General features: G+C 41.5%; 4 protein-coding genes across 4 annotated transcripts; 2 read left to right on the forward strand and 2 right to left on the reverse strand.

Annotated features, from left to right (window-relative positions):
• Positions 1-1,691: 1,691 nt before the first annotated feature.
• On the forward strand, positions 1,692-3,023 carry LOC141695712 (acyltransferase-like). Its single transcript, XM_074499939.1, has one exon. It carries the CDS (start codon positions 1,692-1,694, stop codon positions 2,964-2,966), a length of 1,275 nt encoding a protein of 424 aa, XP_074356040.1. The 3' UTR covers positions 2,967-3,023.
• Positions 3,024-8,525: 5,502 nt separating this feature from the next.
• Positions 8,526-9,220, reverse strand: LOC141695713 (uncharacterized). The gene is made up of 2 exons (XM_074499940.1): positions 8,945-9,220; positions 8,526-8,840 (listed from the first exon to the last, which is right to left on the reverse strand). The coding sequence occupies exons 1-2, from the start codon at positions 9,218-9,220 to the stop codon at positions 8,526-8,528; spliced, it is 591 nt and encodes a 196-aa protein (XP_074356041.1).
• A 3,111-nt stretch (positions 9,221-12,331) lies between these two features.
• LOC141695714 (uncharacterized) lies at positions 12,332-13,492 on the reverse strand. The gene has a single exon (XM_074499941.1). The coding sequence runs from the start codon at positions 13,490-13,492 to the stop codon at positions 12,332-12,334; it is 1,161 nt and encodes a 386-aa protein (XP_074356042.1).
• A 2,542-nt stretch (positions 13,493-16,034) lies between these two features.
• LOC141697318 (putative ADP-ribosylation factor GTPase-activating protein AGD8) lies at positions 16,035-21,185 on the forward strand. Its single transcript, XM_074501616.1, has 7 exons — positions 16,035-16,261; positions 16,399-16,517; positions 17,979-18,417; positions 18,571-18,828; positions 20,210-20,329; positions 20,645-20,746; positions 20,831-21,185. Exons 1-7 carry the CDS (start codon positions 16,193-16,195, stop codon positions 20,921-20,923), a joined length of 1,200 nt encoding a protein of 399 aa, XP_074357717.1. The 5' UTR covers positions 16,035-16,192; the 3' UTR covers positions 20,924-21,185.
• Positions 21,186-21,766: the final 581 nt, after the last annotated feature.

A 21,766-nucleotide genomic window follows, 5' to 3' on the forward strand; every position in this document is an offset into this window, starting at 1 on the left:
AAGGAAAAATCCCAGAATTAAGGGAAAATTCCTGGAAAACTGGAAAAATTTCGGGAAAGAGGGAAAATTCCTGAAAAATACCAGAAAATTCCTAAAAATAGGGCGAAGGTAAGAAAATAGGGAGGGAAGTTTTTTAACAAACCCTGGAGCCGCGCGCAAGGCAAATCGTTGTAAACGTGTAGGTCGCTCCACACTTTACGCAAAACGATATCCTGTAAGGGAATAAATGAACTTAACTTTCGCGAAATCTTATACGGTTTTCCAAAAGTTGGGGGGCAAATGATAGGGATAAATAAATCCTGATTACATAATTAAATATTACAGTTAGGGCTGCAAGACCCAATAAGAAGGTGTATAACATTCAGACCAAAAAGGTCAACACATTGATCAGGCCTGATGGACCAGATCAGGCCAGATAGAACAAAGAATGCCCAAAAACCCTGTATATTAATTAATTTCGTAATTAATTAATAAGGAAAAAATCAGCTATTGAGAAGAGTCCCGATAAGGATATAAATCCTTGCAGATTAGCCTCAAGGGGACCTAAAATGATAAGGAATCAGTTTCCTACTATCTAGGACTCCAAAGTCCATTCTAATTATGAGACTTGCCCACCAAGTCTCCTATACCAAGTCCAATTCAAGGACTCCCACATCTATATAAGGGGCCTCACCCCACAAACAAGAACTACGTATTTTGACTTGATCCTTGGCAATCAGCAAGGTACGTAGGTATCTTGTTAATGCAGATTGAGTCACGAAACACAAGAGCAGTCAAATCGAGCCTTGAAGCTCACGTTCCTTAGTACTAAATACAGCAATTATATATATTAGTTTTTAATCCATAACAACTTATTTTAAAAAAGTAATATTTTTAAATTATTACTTAAATATATTGTAAAATTAAATAATTTAAATTCACATATTATAAATATATCTTATTATTTTATAAAATGATAGTATTTTATTCATAAATACCCTAGGGTAACACGTCTTAAAATATATTGCAGTGTGTAACACTTTCTATCTACGATAATATGTTGAAAAGGCTACGTTAACATGTTGAAAAGGCTATGGTAACATCAAATGTGCTATGTTGCACCAGACAAAAATAAGTATAGGTAATGTAACATGCTATAGGCCATCTATGGCGTAGCGTACAATGAATATATTGCTTCTGATTGACTTCTGGCTAAAACATGCTTTAGGCCATCTATGGCGTACAATGAATATATTGTTTCTGATTGACTTCTGGCTAAGGGATTTACTTGTTGAAAAATAAAAATTTATCCAAAACTTTTCAAAAAGGTTCTTTTTTCAAATATATTAAATATTTTTTTACCTATTTTCCAACAAATAACATCGATGTATTAATAATAATACCAAATACAACCCGAAACTAGGAGGCTATTAAACAATAATACTAAACATGTGATTATAAAATTTCACTTGTTCCTAAAAGTATCCAGGCGTTCATGTCAAGGCAATGATTAGATACAATTATAACTTTGTTGAGAAAATCTAGATTAATATCCTAATCCTCCAGCCACTTTTGTATTACTTGCCTATAATATCTGTAGGAAAAAAATGCTGGCAACTATTCTACATCTATAATAATACCTGCTGCTTGCATATAAATTAGAGCTGAAACGCACACCTGCTTTCTAGTTGTACAATCGTTTATTCTGCAAAATGGTCAATGTGCAGCCTCCTCTGATAATCTCAAAAGAACTCATAGAACCTTCCTCTCCAACACCACATCACTTAAAATATTTCAATCTTTCTTTGTTGGATCAGCTCTCTCCTAATTTTTACCTTCCAATGATGATGTTATACCCTAAAACCGATATAAACACCGATGACATTACTAATATACTCAAGAAATCTTTATCTGAAACTCTAACTCTTTATTATCCTTTTGCTGGTAGACCTGGAAGTAAAGGTGTCATTGAGTGTAATGATAATGGGGTTGAATTCTTTGTAGCCCGAGTGAACTGTAAGCTATCGGAAATTCTTGAAAAGACTGAGCCTCAAACAATTGATATGTTTTATCCAGAGGGAGTTCTTTGGAATGAATCCTATAAGGGCAGTCTTCTTGTAGTTCAAGTCACATTTCTTAATTGTGGTGCTGTGGCTATTAGTAATTGTTTGTTACACAAGATTGCTGATGGTGGAACAGTAGCTTCATTTCTTTGGGATTGGGCATCACTTGCACGAAACTCGGGCTTAAATGTGCCATCTCCGCATTTCATTTCAAAGTCACTTGTACCCCCTAGTGATCCACCAATTGTTAGAGAAATTACCAAGATTGAGAAGTTCGATGATTGTGTCACACGAAGGTTCATTTTCGACGCTTCAAAACTAGCTCATCTCAAGGCCATGTTAACAAAACTAGGAGTGTCTAATCCTTCGCGAGTTGAACTTGTAGGTGCAATCATTTACAAATGTTTCATGACAGCAAACTTTAAGGCAATGGGTGAATCTTCAAGGCCTTATCTCTTCATTCAACCCGTAAATTTGAGGCCAAGAACTGTACCACCAGTACCAGCAAACTCAGTTGGAAATTTTTCTTGGTTTTCTACAGTTATGGTAAAGAATGAGAAGGAAAAAGAATTGCATAGTTTGGTAACCGCAATGAAAACTGGAATGGCACAGTTCAATGATAGGTTTGGTAAGAATAAAACGTCGAATGAATGCTACGCAATGATCTGTGACATGATGAAGCATATGATGAACAAGAGTATGAGTGATGAATGTAATGTTTACAAAGGAACAAGCTTGTGCAGGTTTCCATTTGATGATATTGATTTTGGGTGGGGAAAACCTGTATGGGCTGGCCCTTGTAGCAGTGTTATAAGTAACACATTTGTATTGAAGGACGCACCAGATTTTGGCATAGAAGCTTGGGTTACTCTCCGAGAAGAAGAGATGGGCTTTTTTGCATCTGAAGTAGTTGCTCTCTTCTAAACAAGTTCACAAAATTTTTATCACATGCAATCAGAGGAGCTTTATTTTGTGATATGAACTGAGATGTGGTCTGTTTAACAACATATATTAAAATTTAGATTTAATGTTGGAAGTAATTGTTTTGTCAAACTATGTGACTATATGAATTTTCAAACTTTTGTTGTTGCTCTTTTTTTGGCCTTTCATACACACGGATAAAGATATCAGCAATTTTTTTTCCAGAAGATATCTGCATTTTAAATTCTTGAGAATTATTTTTATCATCAGCAGAGAGGATTGATACCTGTTTTTTTATTTGAAAACACGGGTTCCATCCATTCTTACAATACTTATTATATGCGATAAATATGTTATAACAATTATCTGTCTGTCAGGAACTTGAGCCCTACATGATAATCCCAGATCACCTCGGGGCCTTCCCCTGGCCGGGCCCGGACTCAAACTCCTTTTGGACGGCGACGGCGGCGGCGTGTGGTGTAGCTGTAGGGTGGGAACCTACAAAACAGAACCGGAGGGGGGTGGCGTCCCCGTGGCACCTCCGGCGTGAGAACGAGAAAGGGTTTTTAAGGAGAAGGAGGGCAAAGTGGGGATTATGCGAATATATTTATGAGAAGTACGTGTGTGCATGTAAGTATAGGTGAGAGAGAGAGTATGTAAGATTGTACCCTGTAACCTTCCTTCTGTTCTACCTTTTATAGGCCTCCTACTAGGGTTTAGGGGTTTGTCCCTTTTCATCTGGACCGTAGGTTGGCCTTTTGGACTGTAGGGCATCTAGACGCCTGGGATGCGTCAGAGTACTATCAGATCCGGACCGTAGGAACGTCTTGGATTCCGAGTACCTGGACGGTGGCGATGTTGCCACGTGCCCTGGGCTCCTCAAGGTCAACGCTGAATGCGTCAGAGTACTGTCAGATCCGGGCCGTAGGAATGTTCTGGATCTCGGGAACCTGGACGGTGGTGATGCCGCCACGTGTTCTGGGATCTTATATTTGGGCCCTGGGCCTCTTCACTTGGGCCTGAATTATTATGGGCTATCATTTTCCCCCCACTCCCTTATGCGGGTTTACCCGGATGGGGGAGTAGAGTAATTGCCTTTGTGCCGCGACGCCTTTGTAAAATTTTGGGGGTTGTTTGATTTGCTGCCCCCTAACCCCGGGGTCAAATGGGGATGAGACTCCGGGGTTGACTTGGTTAGTCATTTGACTTGAGTTTTAAGGTGGGAAGAATTTTTTGGGGGTTGTTTGATTTGTTGCCCCCTAACCCCGGGGTTAAATGGGGATGAGACTCCCGGGTTGACTTGGTTAGTTATTTGACTTGAGTTCAAGGTGGGATTCCTTGACATACTTTGCAAAATTTTGGGGGTTGTTTGATTTGCTGCCCCCTAACCCCGGGGTCAGATGGGGATGAGACTCCGGGATTGACTTGGTTAGTTATTTGATTTTGAATTTGAATTTTGGGCACGGTTTGGTGGGTAAGTACACTCCTGACATTTGATTTGACCGGACTCTGAAAAGTTGACGCTGCAAATCCGGGGTGTCAGGCGACTGTTGGGATTCCAGCCGGGGTAAAAGATAGATACGTTTATCCGTATATTTTGAGTTTGTCGGTTATTTATTTTCCCCCTTTTTCGCCTAAAAAGACGCGCCCACGTAATGATTACGTGACGGTTCATGTAATAACTACTGTGCAGTTACTTTTTGGGACCAATTGGTTTCTGCCATGTGGTTGAGGGGTTAATTTTTACTGCAAAAACCTTTCACCTGCCTCTTACCTTTCTTTCTTCTATAAATACCATCCTCTCCTTTTCTTTTTTCATTTACGCAAACACTTCTGCATAGAGAGATAAGAGAGCATTTTACAGAGATTTTTTGGAGCATTCGTTGTTGAAGCCGCATTTCCTTCTCTTGCTACTTTGTAAGCATCTTGATCTCTCGCCTCTCTCGTTTACTTCTTTTTCATTCGTTTTCGCAGTGCATGTAACCATTTTGTGCGAGTTTTGCTTCGCTCTTTCGTATTCCTTGTTCGAATTTCATGACTATCTTGTTTATTCGACCTTGAATCTCTGTAGTTTGTAGATTTTGCATAGCCTTTGCAATGGTTTTGTGCTTGATTTGCGTATTTAACATGGATTTTGGTAGTATTGTATGCAAATAAGTGGGTTTTTTGTAGTGTAAAAAGTTGTGGGGGGCCCGGGGTGTGTTCTTGGTGTATGTTTTTAGTTGTATGTGTGTGTATATGCTGTAGATCTTGTTTTTGGGGTAAGACCCATATACGATTTATTTCTAATCTTTTTCTGTTTTTTGTCTTGTTTTTGTTGTTGTTGGGTTCGGGTTTGGCATTGACTCCGTGGTGCGTTTATATAGACACACATAGTATATGCCAGGTAGCCGTTTTAAACGTATTGCTACTCTTAGGAACCGGTATCCCGAGCGTCCTATCGGATTAGGCGAACTTAACTCCTTCTACCCTTCTTCCTCTTCTAGCAGTAGTTCAGTAGAGATGCCTCCCCGGGTTGACCAGCCTCAACAAGTTTTAGCTCAGACCCTAGTGTTAGGTTCCGGGGGTACTTTATCGAATCCGGATGGGTCATGGGAGGATGTAGATGAATACTTTGTCCAGTGCAGAGTGAACCCTAAGCCCCTGAGCTTTTATTACAGAGATTTATCCGAGGCATATGGGGGCCCGGATGGTTTGGGAGGCAGGGAGCCCTATAATGAGGATGACATGAATAGGAAGTTCTTCACCGCCCCGGGGACTAGGTATGAGTGTGGGGCGGTTCATAAAGAGGTCCAGGAGAAATATACGGACGCTGAGATAGATGGCGCCCTTAGACTCGCCTTTAACCTTGATGACACATACCAATGGAGATGGCCCGAGGAGCACGAAAGAGTATATCACAGACCGGAGGGGGATGGGTCGATATTCCATTAGAGCATCTCCGGGGCATGCGCCTCGGATTACATCAGTTTACCAAATCCCTGTGCCGGGATGTTTATGGTATCCCTTTTACTCAGCTGGCCCCGAATTCGGTGAAATGGATAAGTTGGTTTTTAGCTTGCTGTCACGCCAAAAACTACCTCCCCGCCTTCAAACTTTTCCATCATATTTTCAAAATCAAGAGGTCCACCGCTAGGCCGATTTATGAGTTCATGTTTAGGATAGAGGACTGTGGGTATCCTTCTGATAAGATGGTTCTCCCGGTTAGTATGTTGACGTCGCTTAAGGGATGGCACTAGGAGTTCATTTTTGTCCGGGGTGGGGATCTGGAGTTCATGCCGCTCCATAAACTTGAAATTAAAACAGATAGGTTTCCGGTCCAGCGGCTCGGGCAAGCAGCTCTCGCGATGGTTTATGCCTTCTGTGGGGCACTTGGGACGCAGTGGACCCGGCACTATTTTACTAGCAATGAAAACATGCATGCTGCCGGATGTAAGTCATTTGCCTTAGCGTTATTTTTGTTACTTTAGCTTTTATTGATTGTTTGTATCCAGGACTGATATTTTGTTGTTTCCTTTTCAGGTATTCTGAAGTTAATTCCTTATCCCCCGAATATGTCTGCCCAACTTAAGGATCTCTCAGCCAAGCTGCGAAGGATTGGGGGAATGACGAGCGTGGACACCGGGAAGAAGAAGGTTGGTGAGGGTGATGATGCGGCCCGGAAGGCGGCGCCGTCTCGTCCGGGGAGAACAACGATCGTGATCAATGAGCCCCGGGCCGAGGACGTGCAGCAAGGGGATGTGATAAGGGTTCCGGCACCTCGAAAGAGGAAGAGTGCTCCCACGGGTTCCGGGGACAAAGGTGATGATGTATCTGAGGGCCCAGTTTCGAAGAAGGCTGTTGTTGACCTGGCCCCGGACACTCCGGAAACTTTGATGGCCCTGCTTGCTAGTTTCACCCCGGAGACTCACCGGAGGGAGCTGTTTGAGAACTATGCTAGCACGACGGAGAGGAAGAAGTATAGGAAGGAGCCTCTTGACGACTTCCTGGTCGGGCTTCAGGAGGAGATCACTGCTGTAAGCCTTTTTCTTACTTGCCTTCTTCTTGTGTTCTTGTATTTTGTGTTACCTAATTCTTATTTATAATGTTTTCAGGCTAACTCCCGTGTTGCTGGACTGGTTTGCATAACCCGGAGCCTTCAGGCGAAGGCTGATGCTGCCGAGGTCTACAAGACTGAATCCGAGCGGCTATCCCGGGAGATCCAGGAGTTGAAGGAGGCAAGTGCAAGGGAGGCTGCTGCTCATAAGAAGATTCTGGACGAGATTCGGGAGAGGCGGGATCGGGCTGAGGCTTCTGTCCGGGAGATGAGGGCTGAAAATCAGAAGTTGAAGGATGATCTTGCCGCTCGACCCACTCCCGAGGAGGTTCTGGCAGGGTTCCGGGGCACTCCTGCATACTTTGAAGAACTGGACGACAAGGCCCTGGAGAAGATCCAGATCTGCTGGAATGTTGCTTCTAAGTATCTTGTTGAAGAGCCTCAGGGTACCATTGATGTCTTCCTGGAGAAGTACATTGAGGAGGAGACTCGGCTGGAGCAGAAGAAAGAAGCCATCCAGGAAAGGGAGTCTGGTGCCGGAACCTCTAGCAACGTTCCTTCCTTTCCCGGATCACCACTTGCTGAGTAGCCTCCCATACCAGAGGGTGATCCGGAGCAGCCTCCTTCTCCTCCCGTCGATCCTGCCGTCGAAGCTTGAAGACTGCCATTTTTTGGCATGTAATTTTTATTTTCCTATTTTTAGTTTAAGTCATTCGGAACTAAGCCTTTTGGCTTTTTAGACCTGTTTGTAATTTGAATGATCTCGATTTGCCCCCCGGGGTGTGATTCCCCGGGGTAGTTTAATGTGATTATGCTTCGTTTCCTTCATGTCGATTTGCATGTTAGAACTTCTGACTTAGGATTTCAGGAATAGTTAGGAATTTTCCTAAGGACACATGGGCTATGTTTTTGCAGACCCCGAGATGGGGTAAAATTTTATGAATACTCATAGGATGAGTTTTTATAGGACCCCGGGTAGGGGTAATTTTCCATTTGACAGAAATTTTCAAAGTACACATGGGCTGTGTTTTTGCGGACCCCGGGATGGGGTAAAATTTTTAACTTACAAAAATTTTATGAATACTCATAGGCTGAGTTTTTATAGGACCCCGGGTAGGGGTAATTTTCCATTTGATAGAAATTTTACCCCGGGATGGGGTAAAATTTTTATACCCTTTTTATAAAATCTTTGAGTAAACATGGGCTGTGTTTGTTTAAATTTGATGGCAAATAAAGGAGCAACGTAATGAAATTGATTCAAGCTATGGAACGCTTAAAGTAGAGTTTTTCATTCATATTGAAAGCAAAAATTACATTCTGGGGTGAATGGGGACAATGCTTACATCAAAATATCATAGTATGAATGTAGAGGTATTTCCAGAGTGTGCACCTTTTCCTTATTGATAGAATTTCCTTAGGCGGGTTCCATGCCAGGTATTGGGGACCTCGGTTCCGCTGAGGTAGTTCAGCTTATAAGTTCCCGGACGGATCACTTCGTTGACTATATAAGGGCCTTCCCAGTTCGGCTACAGTTTCCCCTGGTTAGCTGGGTCCGAGGCTTCAGTGTCCCGGAGCACTAGATCTCCCACCACATATTCCCTTATCCTGGTCTTCTTCGCAAAGTAAAGCTTTGTTTTTTCCTTGTAGCTTTCCATTTTTCCTACGGCCCGGTCTCTTACTTCATCAAGGAGTTCGAGGTTGGTTCTAAGGCCTTCTATATTGGAGACCTCGTCAAAGTTGGTCACTCTATGTGAAGGGGATCCGGTTTCTACCGGTAACCGGACTTCAGTGTCGTAGGCAAGCTTGAATGGAGTCTCCTTGGTTCCTGTCCGGGGGTAGTTCTGTATGACCATAAAACCTTCGGGAGTTCATCCGGCCAGTTCTTTTTAGAATCTTCCAGTCTCTTTTTCAGACCTCAGAGTATGGTTCTGTTTGTGACCTCAACCTGTCCATTCCCTTGTGGATGGGCAACCGATGCTTTTTTGTGTCTAATCCCGAGCTCTTTGAGATAGGCTTCAAAATCCGAACCCACGAACTGTGGCCCGTTGTCCGAGATTAAAACCATTGGGATCCCGAACCTCATTACAATCATGTCTACGAACTTGATGCAGTCTTGCTGGTTAATGGTTCTCATAGCCTTGGCCTCCGCCCACTTAGTCATATAATCTATTGCTACCAGAACATAACGGAGGTCCCCTTTTGCCCGAGGGAAAGGACCCATGATGTCGATTCCCCAGACAGCAAATGGGATCGGGGAGAGGACGGACCCATGGAGGCTTGAACCTTGTTTTGGTACGTTGCTGAACTTCTGGCACTTGCTGCATGTCTTGACATAGGCGACTGAATCAGCGTGGATTGTTGGCTAATAATAGCCTTGTCTGATGACATTGTAGGCTAGAGCTTTAGCGGCTAGGTGATCCCCGCAGATCCCCTCGTGCACCTCCCGGAGACAGTAACCCGCTTCATTCGGATCAACGCACTTTAGAGTTGGTGCAGAGAACGTTCTCCGGTATAACTGATTGTCTTCTAAAAAGAAGCGTGCAGCCTTATACTTGAGGTACCGGGCTTTGTTCTGATCTTCCGGAAGGGTATCGTCTTTGAGATAGGCTATGTAAGGCGTCATCCAGTTCTCCGGGCTACTAACACATAATACTTCGTGTCGATCGGTGCTGGGGGCTCCGAGTTCCTCGAAGTAAACCGAGCTGCTTAAATCCGAAGTATTTTGGACGAGTTTAGACAGCTCGTCTGCTTTCGCATTTTCTTCTCTGTTTATCTGTAAGATGGTCGAGTCTGGGATGGTTTCCAGGATTGCTCTAACCATCTCCTGATACCGGGCCAATTTGGGATCTTTTGCGACATATTCACCGTTGGTTTGCCTTACCACAATCTGAGAATCACTATAAATTGTTAACTTCCTTAATCCAAGGGATTTGGCTAACCTGAGTCCGGAGAGTAGGGCTTCATATTCAGCCTGGTTGTTTGTTGCTTTGAAGGTGAAGGTTATGGCCTGCTGGATTGTGAACCCATCCAGGCTGGAGAGGATCAGTCCGGCTCCGGACCTTTCGGCTGTAGCCGAGCCATCCACATGTAATGTCCAAGAATCCCGGTTGTTAGACTCTTTTTCCCCTTTGGATCTGGTTTCAGGCGTCTCGGAGGTTTCTGGAAAAGTGCATTCCATGACAAACTCGGCCAAAGCTTGGGCTTTTATGGTTGTCCTCGGGATAAATTTGATATTGAACTGGCTCAACTCGATTGCCCAATTGACTAACCTCCCGGAGGCGTCTGGCTTGTGGATGATTTTGCGAAGTGGTTGATTAGTGATTACCCTGATTTCCCGGCCTTGGAAGTATTGTCTCAGCTTTCTGCTCAAGTGCACAAGGGCCAGTGCAAATTTTTCCAAGTTTGGGTACCGGGTTTCAGCATCTTTCAGGACTTGGCTTGCATAGTATACCGGGGCCTGCGTCCCATTTTCCTCCTGGATGAGTACTAAAGATACCGCTCTTTCCCTGGCTGCGATGTAGAGATAAAGGGGCTTCCCGGGCTTTGCTTTTGATAAAATAGGCGGGTTCATCAGATGTCGCTTTACTTCCTCAAACGTTATTTGGCAGTCCAGGGTCCAGTCGATTAGCTTTTTGTTCTGGGCTCCTTTTAACAGCTCGAAGAAAGGCAGGCATTTCTCTGCCAACTTTGGGGTAAATCTCCGAAGTGCTGCTAGGCCTCCTACAAGCTTTTGGATGTCCTTTTTAGTCCGGGGAACTGTCATTTCCATTATAGCTTTGATCTTCTCTGGGTTGGCTTTTATTCCTCTTTCACTGACCAGGAAACCCAGAAACTTCCCGGAAGGGACCCCGAACGCGCATTTCTCCGGGTTCAGCTTCATGTTGTACTTCCTCAAGTTGTCGAAACACTCCCTAAGGTCCTGGATGTGCCCTGGGATTGTGACCGACTTAGAGATCATATCATCAGCATAAGATTCCATGTTCCTTCCCAGCTGATCTTTGAAGATGGTATTCATCATTTTTTGGTATGTTGCCCCAGCGTTGATTAACCCAAACGGCATCATAACAACAGCATAGACAACCCGGTGTGTGATGAATGCCATCTTCGCGATGTCTGTCGGATTCATCTTGACCTGGTTGTATCCCGAGAAGGCATCCATGAAACTTAACATAACATGGCCCGAGGTCGCGTCTATCAGCTGGTCATTGTTGGGCAGGGGGTAAGAATCTTTAGGACACGCCGAATTGAGGTTTGTATAATCCACGCACATTCGCCATTTTCCATTGGGTTTCTTGACCAGCACCACATTTGCTAGCCAATCCGGATACTTAATTTCACAGATTATGTATGCCTTTAACAATTTTTTGACTTCTTGGTCGATTGCCTGTTGTCTCTCCGGGGCAAAGTTCCTTCATTTTTGCTTGATTGGTTTTTGCTTTGGATCTACATCCAGACTGTACATGGCCATGGATTCATCAATCCCCGGCATGTCTTCCGGGGACCAGGCGAACACGTCAGCGCATTCTTTTAGTAGATCGATGAGCTCCTTCTGGAATGTGGTTTCCAGGCCTTTTCCGATTTTAATTTTTCGGGTAGGGTTCCCGGGTTCCAAATCTACCTCGATTGTCTGTTGGGCCGGTTCTACCTTTGTCTTCTCCTTGCTCTTTACAAATTTTTGAATCCGGGCATCAGCGTTGGTTACGCCGTATCCGGAGTCCTCGATCATATTCACATCCAAACGGGCCCTTTTACTAAGGTGCTCTCGATGCTTCTTTCTGCTTTGTCCCTTGGGTAGGGACATTATCTTCTTCCGGTTTTCCGTTTCCGTTTCTGCCATGACAAGTGCTTGACCATAGCATTTACCTGCCATTTCCCTGTCTCCTTTCAGTTCCCCAATGCCTCCCGGGGTGGGGAACTTGAGTTTCAAGTGAATAATTGAGGGGATCGCCCTGAGCTTGGTGATAGTGGGCCTTCCAAGGATCATGTTGTATGAGGAGGTTGCACTTATCACATAGAATTTCATCATATGAGAGACCTGCCGGGGTGCGGTTCCAAAGATGATGGGAAGATAAATGATACCCCGGATTGGAATCATCGTGTTCCCAAATCCGTACAAGGGGTCTTCAAGACAGGGGTCCATTCGGAGGTGTCCGAGCTCCATCCTGTTAAGTGTGTGCTCGAATACAATATTAGCAGATGAACCATTGTCAACTAAAATTCTTTTTACCTCGTTGTTTGCGACGTCAAGGGTCACCACTAATGCAAAGTTGTGATCCGGATCGAGACCCTCGTAATCAGAATAAGAGAAGCAGATCGGCTCATCCTCCAGAGTCTAGATCATCATCACATCATTCTCCCGATCCGGGCTCCGAGGTGGAGAGGCTGTGCCTCCAAAAACAACACTCACCACATTTTTGCCTCTTCCCGGGGCTCTGTCTTTGTCATTTGACCCCCTTTGAAGATACTGGTTCATGTTTCCTTTTTTGATTTGGTCTTCTATGAACATCTTGAGGGAGAAACAGTTTTCAGTGGTATGGCCATGATCCTCGTGATAGCCACAATGCTTGTCCCGGGCCCTGTTTTCGGGAGGCGCCAGCAAGGGTTTTGGCGGATAATAGAACGGTTTGCCCTTGACTTCGCGCAAAATGTCGGCCCAGGGCCTGTTGAGGGGTGTCCACTCCGGTTCCGGCTTGGGTTCCTTCTTTGTCTTGGGTTTCCTTTCACTCTTTGTTGATTCGGTGTATGTATCCCGGGGTGGGGTTTCCCGGGACTGCTGAATGTAGTTTGCTTTCCTGTCAAGCTTGTACCTTTTGTCCATCCGGGATGACGAGCGTCGCTCCGAAGACTCGTCATCATCATGTATTCTTCTATTCATCTTCATTGATTTGAGGAAATCGTTTTCCTTTATGAACTTTGATGCCAACGCATATGCTGATGCCAGGCTCTGGGGCTCCCTATGAATCAAGTCTTTAACATAGCCTTCACAAGATATCGTGTGCAAGTTTCTTTGAAAGATGTTTACTGCCTCCTTTTCTTCTAAGTTGGAGAGTTGGTTGACCGCTTCCTGGAATCTTTTGATGAATTCCGGGAGAGGCTCCTTGCTTCTTTGCTGGATTGTTTCCAGATGACACATCTGCAGCTCGTTCATCCGGTTGGCCCTGAATCTTTTCAAAAACATCTCGCGGAAGTCTTTCCAGGAGTCCACACTCCGGGATGGTATGCGGCTGAACCATTTCTGAGCTCCCCCCTTCAACGTTGATGCGAAGAATCGGCATCTAGTCAGGTCGCTGTAATCATTAATATTAGATATTCGCTCAAAATAGTTCAGATGCTCCTCGGGGTCAGCCAGTCCGTCAAAAGAGTCAAAATTGAAGTGCTTCAGCCCTGACTCCCTGGGGGTGGATTCCAATTTCTTTGTGAACGGGGTTGCTGCCGCCCCTACTTCCATGTCGCCTTCCACTTTTCTTTTAAGGTCCCGAAGGACCCGGGCCATTTGTTCTTGCTTGGACACCTTCTCTGGCTCTGAGTCTGAAGAAACATGAATCCGGTGAGCCTTTCTCTTTAGCTTGGCCTCCGAATTCTCTCACGGAGGGCAGCTCTTTTTATTTCGTCTCTGGCATCCTCTGGTGGCCTTTTGAAGTTCTTCACAATCCGGTCGAAGACGGATCCTCGAGATTCTCCGGACCGTTCGCCGGACCGCTCTCGCTGATCCCCTGGGCGGGTCTCATGCTCGGCGTCCTGCTTTTCCTTCCACAAGTCCATGGCCGCCTGTATCTGTTCCGGGGTCATGCTTCCCCATGGATTGGTGGGGACCCCTGTGTGTTTGTGGGCAGCTCTTTCAATAACTATTCTCTGGTCTCCTGGTTGGAGATTTTGAGAGGGAGTTTGGGTTATGGGGAGCCCTTCGTCCAGATCTTCCATGTCTCCATCCCTGGGTTGGGGAGGAGGCGGAAGGAAAGAGGCAGAAATTGCTGCTTTGCTTTTTCTCGTAGTCATGGTTATTCAAAGGTGTTATGAACTCAAAATAATAAAATTCGTAGAAACAGATCTAAGAGATGGGTAGTAGCGTTCTTACTGGGAGATGGTGTTTCAAGTTTCTGGGCGGTGGGGCTGCGGATATGAACACCACTGGTCGGAGGTTCGACCCCTCCTTCTAGCGCCAATGATAATCCCAGATCACCCCGGGGCCTTCCCCTGACCGGGCCCGGACTCAAACTCCTTTTGGACGGCGACGGCGGCGGCGTGTGGTGTAGCTGTAGGATGGGAACCTACAAAACAAAACCGGAAGGGGGTGGCGTCCCCGCGGCACCTCCGGCGTGATAATGAAAAAGGGTTTTTAAGGAGAAAGAGGGAAAAGTGGGGATTATGCGAATATATTTATGGGAAGTACGTGTGTGCATGTAAGTATAGGTGAGAGAGAAAGTATGTAAGATTGTACCCTGTAACCTTCCTTCTGTTCTACCTTTTATAGGCCTCCTACTAGGGTTGAGGGGTTTGTCCCTTTTCATCTGGACCGTAGGTTGGCCTTTGGGACTGTAGGGCATCTGGACGCCTGGGATGCGTCAGAGTACTATCAGATCCGGACCGTAGGAACGTCTTGGATTCCGGGTACCTGGACGGTGGCGATGTTGCCACGTGCCCTGGGCTCCTCAAGGTCAACGCTGAATGCGTCAGAGTACTGTCAGATCCGGGCCGTAGGAATGTTCTGGATCTCGGGAACCTGGACGGTGGTGATGCCGCCACGTGTCTAGGATCTTGTATTTGGGTCATGGGGCTCTTCACTTGGGCCTGAATTATTATGGGCTATCACTGCATAAAATATAGGAATGTTAAATGTTCCTCTTTCTTGCAAGATCAATGCAAACTGTTTGCGTTAAATCTTGTCGGGACTTGTTGTGGAAAATCGCTCACAGGAGGAAGTTCAGTTCGGAGTTGCAGAAATAGTTTGACGTATGTTTTTGTTGATATATATTTGAGTTGTGTAAAATAGCTCACGCAGGGAGGCCGCAACAAAGCAAACTCGGGCAAAGTAACTAGACTACCGTCTACCGCCTACCCGCTAATGAGCAACATCTTTTAGTATGACAGATTTCGTAATGTTGATTGCTGAGAATAGTGTCATGTTTTGGTACCTGATCTGTTTTCTATTCTTCTTGAGACATCGTTTCATGGTAAGAAGCAGCTGTCATAACAGAACATAAACAGGTCATAGTGACATGTGACCAATCTATCATGTTTAACTTTAATCTAAAAAACACCAATCTTAGATCTCTTCAAAACAATTATCTTATAAATAAATAAACTTTTCTTATTTTATAAGAAAACACCAATCTTAAATCGAGGGTAAGCTAGTATTCAGTTGTTAATCTATCTTTGATGCCTAACATTTAGAAAAAAACATACTAGGAAAATCTTACACTTATTATCGGGTTTATTATTAAAATATCTCATTTTCAATTTTTATGACCCTGATTATTTGAATTTAGAATTTTGGCCCTAAATATCACGCAAATATGGCATTTTAGGCTCTCAACACATAATGCGCCGTTTCGTTTTCAGTGTTTACCATCTGATATCCTCCTCCGTCTCCCATATCAAGATATATACATATTTTCATTCATATCCTAATGCCTTATACGAAACGGTGCAACGCCCCTAAAATTTTAAAAACACGTTAAGCTTCACAAAACTCATATGATAGGTAGATCGTGGTCATTTTCTTTCTTTAAAAATGTGATATTTTGATAATTAACTCTATATTATTTAAGAATAAATACATATTTTTTAATATTAATTTCAAGGTAGATTGCATTATTCCTATTTTAGCAATAAATCGCAATTTATTTTCTTTATACTATTCTTTTTGTAAATGTAACAAAGAATTTAAAAACGTTTTCTTCAAGGAAAAAAATTTATATTGTAAAAAAAATCTGAAAATCTGTTTACAACAATTAGTGCAAAAACACCTTAAAAGGGTATTTGGGTAATTGAACAGCACCGTTTGGTGAGTTGAAAAAAAGCAGAACGTAGGGGATAGATTCACGGAGGTGCGGTTATACAACATATATTTCTCTCTTGACCGCATTTTCAATTTCATTACAAACATTTTCAATCTCTGTTCCTTGAGGAGGTCTCTCTTTCTCTTTCTACTCTCTATCTCTCCCTCCTCTTGGAACTTTGATTCTCCTTCTCTATGGCGTCGGAGAATCTCGCCGATAAAAATGCCGTTTTCAGGAAATTGAAAGCTAAACCAGAGAACAAGGTCAAAAATCAATTTACTCAATTTTGTTTATATTTTTTTCTGGGTCGTTTTTTTTTTAAATTTTAAGATCTGGGTTGTTGTTACTTTTTTTCTGGGTTGTTTGATTTTGATCTGATTGTGTTTGTGTTGTTGTGTAGATGTGCTTTGATTGTAATGCCAAGAATCCTACTTGGGCCTCTGTTACTTATGGGATCTTTCTCTGTATTGATTGCTCAGCTGTTCATAGGAGTCTTGGTGTTCACATCAGCTTTGTCAGGTGATTATTGATTCATGTTTTGATGTGTAATTCTCTGGTTTGTGTTATTTTTTTGTGGATCGAAAAAAGATTGAATCTTTATTCTTATTTAGCTTTGTTAAATTGATGAGTGTATTGTTTATGGTTAATTTTGGGTAGATTGTTATTGTCACATTGTTGAATTTTGTGAAGATCAAATATTCTATGTGTTGGATGGACTTGAGTTGGGACTTGTTTAGATTAGAAAGTTGTCATCTTTATGGGATCTATTACCGACATTATGTGATATAGAGATTAAATAGACGCTAATTTCGTGTTACACTTCTTTTATACTCATATTACTCCAAGACCAGTTTTGACTCCTAGAAGCTACTTGTACTTGGTTTTTATAATATTTTTGTGTTATTAGTACTTTGTACCTTTCCCTTTCTTTTTTTTTTGAAATTTAATGGCAGTATAAAGGTGAAATTTTGGATTGCTTTATCTCTTTGTGGATGAACAAGAGATTAAACTTATATCATTTAGGTGTTACGAGCTTTACTGAGTGAATGTTTCTTCTATTAATCATAGTTATGGTAAAATATGTAAATCATAATGCATTGGTCTCTCGGGTTTGAACGTTTTACCAGTTTCTCAATTAATAGCTGTTCTCTATTAATAGCTGTATACACTGTAACCTTGCCCAGACCCTGCTTGTGCAAGAGCCTTTTGCACTTGGTACAACCTTGTACAGAATTAGAAATTGTATTTTGTGTTTATATTATTTTAAATTTTTTTATGTATTGGAAGTACTTACATAGCAATATTTACAAAGCTCTGTTGTTTTAGCTGCCTTTGAATGTGGTGATCTGTTTGGGGAACCTGGATTTCATTTGAAATTCTGGATTTGGTCAAATGACTTGTTTGGATAACCAAGATAATATGGATTTTAATATTAGCATAAATATGAGGATTTGAAATGACAACTTAAATCATGTCATTTGAAATTAAATGCATGTTGCCAAACATCCCTTAATATTAATTTAAATTATAAACCCTTAAACTTTGTTTAAAAGTATGTCGAACCAAGCTCTCTCTCTCTATATATATATATATTTATCTCTCTCTCACCCTCTCTCCCTCCCACTCTTTCTCCGTCTCCCCTCCCTCTCTCTGGCTCCCCTGACTATTTGTACCCATAGATCACGCCAATGGGAGTGTTTGCCTTGTATGAAGCTTGTTATGAGGGACATATAACCATTTTAATTGTGTTAAAAAATTATTTATGATGTTGTAAGAAGAAAATTGCAACTAAAATATATGTCAATTACTTGATCGTAACTGACAAACTAAATCGGAAAAATTATCATTGTGTTGTCTCCTAAACTTTTAGAGTTGATTACTTGACTGTAATTTCAACTATAACTATTTTTCTTTTTCCATCTTGACCACCGTTTTAATTATGGCCAATCATCAAAATTTATATAAATTTTTGATGTGCAGGTCAACCAACTTAGATTCATGGACTCCTGAGCAATTAAAAATGATGACTTTCGGTGGAAATAATCGTGCTCAAGTTTTCTTTAAACAACATGGTTGGACTGATGGAGAAAAGAGGGAAGCAAAGTACACATCAAGGGCAGCTGAACTATATAAGCAATTGCTTTCAAAGGAAGTTGCCAAAAGTTCAAAGGAGGAAACTGGTCTGCAGACATCTCCTGTTGGTCCTCAGTCAGTGCAAGCTGTTGACGGCTTTTTTGATTTCGAAGTCCAAGAGAACCCCAAAGAAAGTTCTTTACAAAAGATTGAAACCCCTGATGTACCTGCTTCACCGAGAGCCAGAGCCCCTCATTCAGTGGTTACCAGTTCAGTGAAGAAGCCTCTTGGTGGGAAGAAAACGGGGAAGGTTGGCGGGCTTGGTGCTAGAAAGCTTAGCTCTAAGGTACAGCCTGTTGTTTTTTTGGCTTATTTGTAACTTTTAAAAGCAAATTTGTTATATCTGAGAAATTTGATTTGCAAAATTACTATTTTTGTTTATATTATGTTTCCAAGATATAATCTTTCTCATTTGACATCCCTTTCCTCGAAATTGCAGCCTAATGAAAGTCTTTATGACCAGAAGCCGGAAGAAGCACCGGCAAAAGTTTCCGCACCAAAAAGTAGCACCGCACCAGTAGGTCCATCTTTTCCGTCTCGTTTCGAGTATGTGGACAACATCCAAGCTACAGAGAAGGGTACTGGAGGCAACCAAGTCAATGGCCATGTGAGCTTGCCAACATCATCAAGTTTTTTCTCAGATTACGGGATGGATAATGGTTTTCAGAAGAAAACTAGCTCATCGTCAAAAGTGCAAGTGAGTTTAATGACATTTATTTTTCCTAACATATGAAAGATTTTGTTTTACTATTATTATAAAATTTGCCAATAGCCTACTTGCTATACGATAGGTAGGTCGCGTTTGTTAAATGAACCACACAGCAGGTCGGTCCATGAGGTCACGTACATAGGGAAATTTCCCAGACCCTACTGCTGTCGGAAGTCTTGTGCTCTGGCTACAAACTAAATATCTTACTGATTTTGTACAGAATAAGGGAAGTACATATATTAACATCTATTGGTTATGTCAGAAGGATTACAAAGGGTAACTCGATTGTGTGCGCCCATGTTTATGGCAATATATCTCGTTGGCTCGTAATTCTAACAGATTATGAATGAGGATGACATTTTTTAATATGAAGTAGTAGTGGTTTGTAGATAATGACAGAGGAGAGGGTTTGAGGATCCAGACGAGCATCCCGAATTATGTTAAATTTGGTATATGGATGATAGAGTGTCCTTGTGAATGGTATACACCAATGACAGTATGGGTAGATGAGATTAATATATATTAATTGTACTAAGTGTTTATGTCCAAGTCCAAGAAAAATCTGGCCCAGTAAAAGCCCCGTCCCGGCCTAGGGCAGGCCTATAAATTTTTTGATAATATCCATCTCGTATTGGTAAACATGTATGAGAGACACACGCAAGGTCAAAAATAGGCCATTCTTTCTTATACTAAATTATTATTGTCTTACATATTTATCTTGTAATGATATGCATGCACGTGCTATCCGATGACACATTCTTAAGCTATTTTATACATGTCTATAGTGTATTTAGTCAATAGAATGGTCATTACACTGTGTAATTATCCTTATTGCTGACATTATGTTATCAGTGAGACAATACTAGAAATTGGGGTAAAAGCTTTATAAATTAATGTTATATTGCTATTAATTTGATCTGAATTGGTGAACATAGGCTCACTTGCTATTAATTTGATCTGAATTGGTGTACATAGCCTCACTTTAACTTGATGGTTAGATGAGGATGTGTTTGAAAATCATGAAAGCTGCAACTGAAAAAATGTATTTATCTCTCGACATGTTAATGTATTTTTCTAGAGATACCTAAAAATGAGAACTTCCTTAAAGAAACAAATGTTTTAGCATATTTAGTGTTTGGAACAATCGCCCATCTTTCGGCTGAGATGCTCAGTCGACTCCCTTCCTTTTGTGGAACTTTGCTTTAGTTGTGAAGATCTTTTTTTAGGCATCTAATTTCCAAAGATAATCCCGATGCTTACCATGTATTGTTTGGAGAGAGATGGTAATGTTCCCCTTTGGGTTTACCTCGTTTCGTGCTTTTGTTGAGATACCTTTGCTAACTGGCTTATTTGTACTTTATATTCTTAGGTCCAAGAAACTGATGAAGCAAGGAAGAAGTTCTCCAATGCCAAATCTATTTCATCATCCCAATTCTTTGGGGATCAAAACAAAGGAAATGACAATCAAGTTTCCTTGAAGAAATTCTCTGTAAGTTATCATTGTTATTGGTGGAAGCCAGTAAGCTATTGTTTGATTTAATTTGTAATTGACTACTTGGTTCATTGTTTAAACGTACTTGTTCTCAAATTTACTTTATTCCATGCATGCTCTTCTTTAATGGCTTGTGTGAAGCATTAAACACTCGATCATGGATTGTTGGAAAATATATTGTCCTCGATTAAATCAAAGATTATATAATTTCATATATTCCCTTGTATATTGGTGTTGCGAAATGGGCACACAAAAGTACCCAAGTTTTTGTGACAATTTAAGGTGCTTATGACATGTGCTTCCGTATTTTAGGGTTCTACAGCCATCTCAAGTGCAGATCTCTTTGGCAATGACGATGATAATTTAGGTCTTGATCTCACTGCAAGCGACCTTATTAACAAGCTGTCTTTCCAAGTATGTAATATTTGAGATGTGGTGTTGCTTCTTTAAGCCAAGAGAATTGTTTAACTTGTTATTAAGTACTTCTTCCTCTTTCAGGCACAACAAGATATTTCTTCCCTTAAGAATATTGCGGGAGAAACGGGGAAAATGCTCAGTTCCATTGCATCATCGTTTATGACGGACATGTAAGATTGGATGGTCCGAGCACAATTTGTTTAGCTTTTTAATATTTTTGAAAATTTGTCAAGAATATGGAGCAGATATATATTAAATGTAATGGGTTTTACCAAGAAAAAGAAAGTTTTCTTCCTGATATTCTTTTGTAGAGGAACAAAATTTGAAAAAAAGTTTGCTATTTTTGTATTCTAGCAGCAGATTATATTTCAGCCAATCATTGGTGTACTTGATTCTTTTTTGGATACCAAGAAAATATATGTACACTTTCTAGTTCTGTTCTGTATTATTATTATACCAGGACCTTTAGCTTGTCTTGATGTTTCATATTTGTACTTTGTAACGTCTTCAACAAATTGGATTACGGTGTCTCTACTCATGCTGGAGACTTTTCTCGATCCAAACTAAAACCATCTGAATCACACTCAAGATTTTTTAAAAGGCTTTAATAACCCGAACATTACTAAACTCCTTAAATAACATCACTATGTTACTTTTTAATTTACTAAAGACAATTCATTTGCAGAGAAAATGACCAAAATAATTAATTTCAGGATACAGCGGCTCAAAATATCTTTTCTTATAAATCCCGTCTACTAAAATATCTTTTATTAATATATTTCCCTAATATACCCGCATATTCCAAGTTTTAAATTTTATAAAGAATGTGCATCTAAAATATAGAATAAGATGCACGAATAGGGTATGTATACATATATTCTGTACGTATATATTATGACGCTTTTCAAATACGAGTTCTAAATTTGAGAGTCACTTGCTAATTAAAATCGGGATAATATGTATTTTTAAGCATGAGTCTAGTTATTATGTAAACTAACACAACCATTATTACAAATC

Source organism: Apium graveolens, chromosome 11, assembly GCF_009905375.1.
Source record: "Apium graveolens cultivar Ventura chromosome 11, ASM990537v1, whole genome shotgun sequence".
NCBI classification, from domain to species: domain Eukaryota; kingdom Viridiplantae; phylum Streptophyta; class Magnoliopsida; order Apiales; family Apiaceae; genus Apium; species Apium graveolens.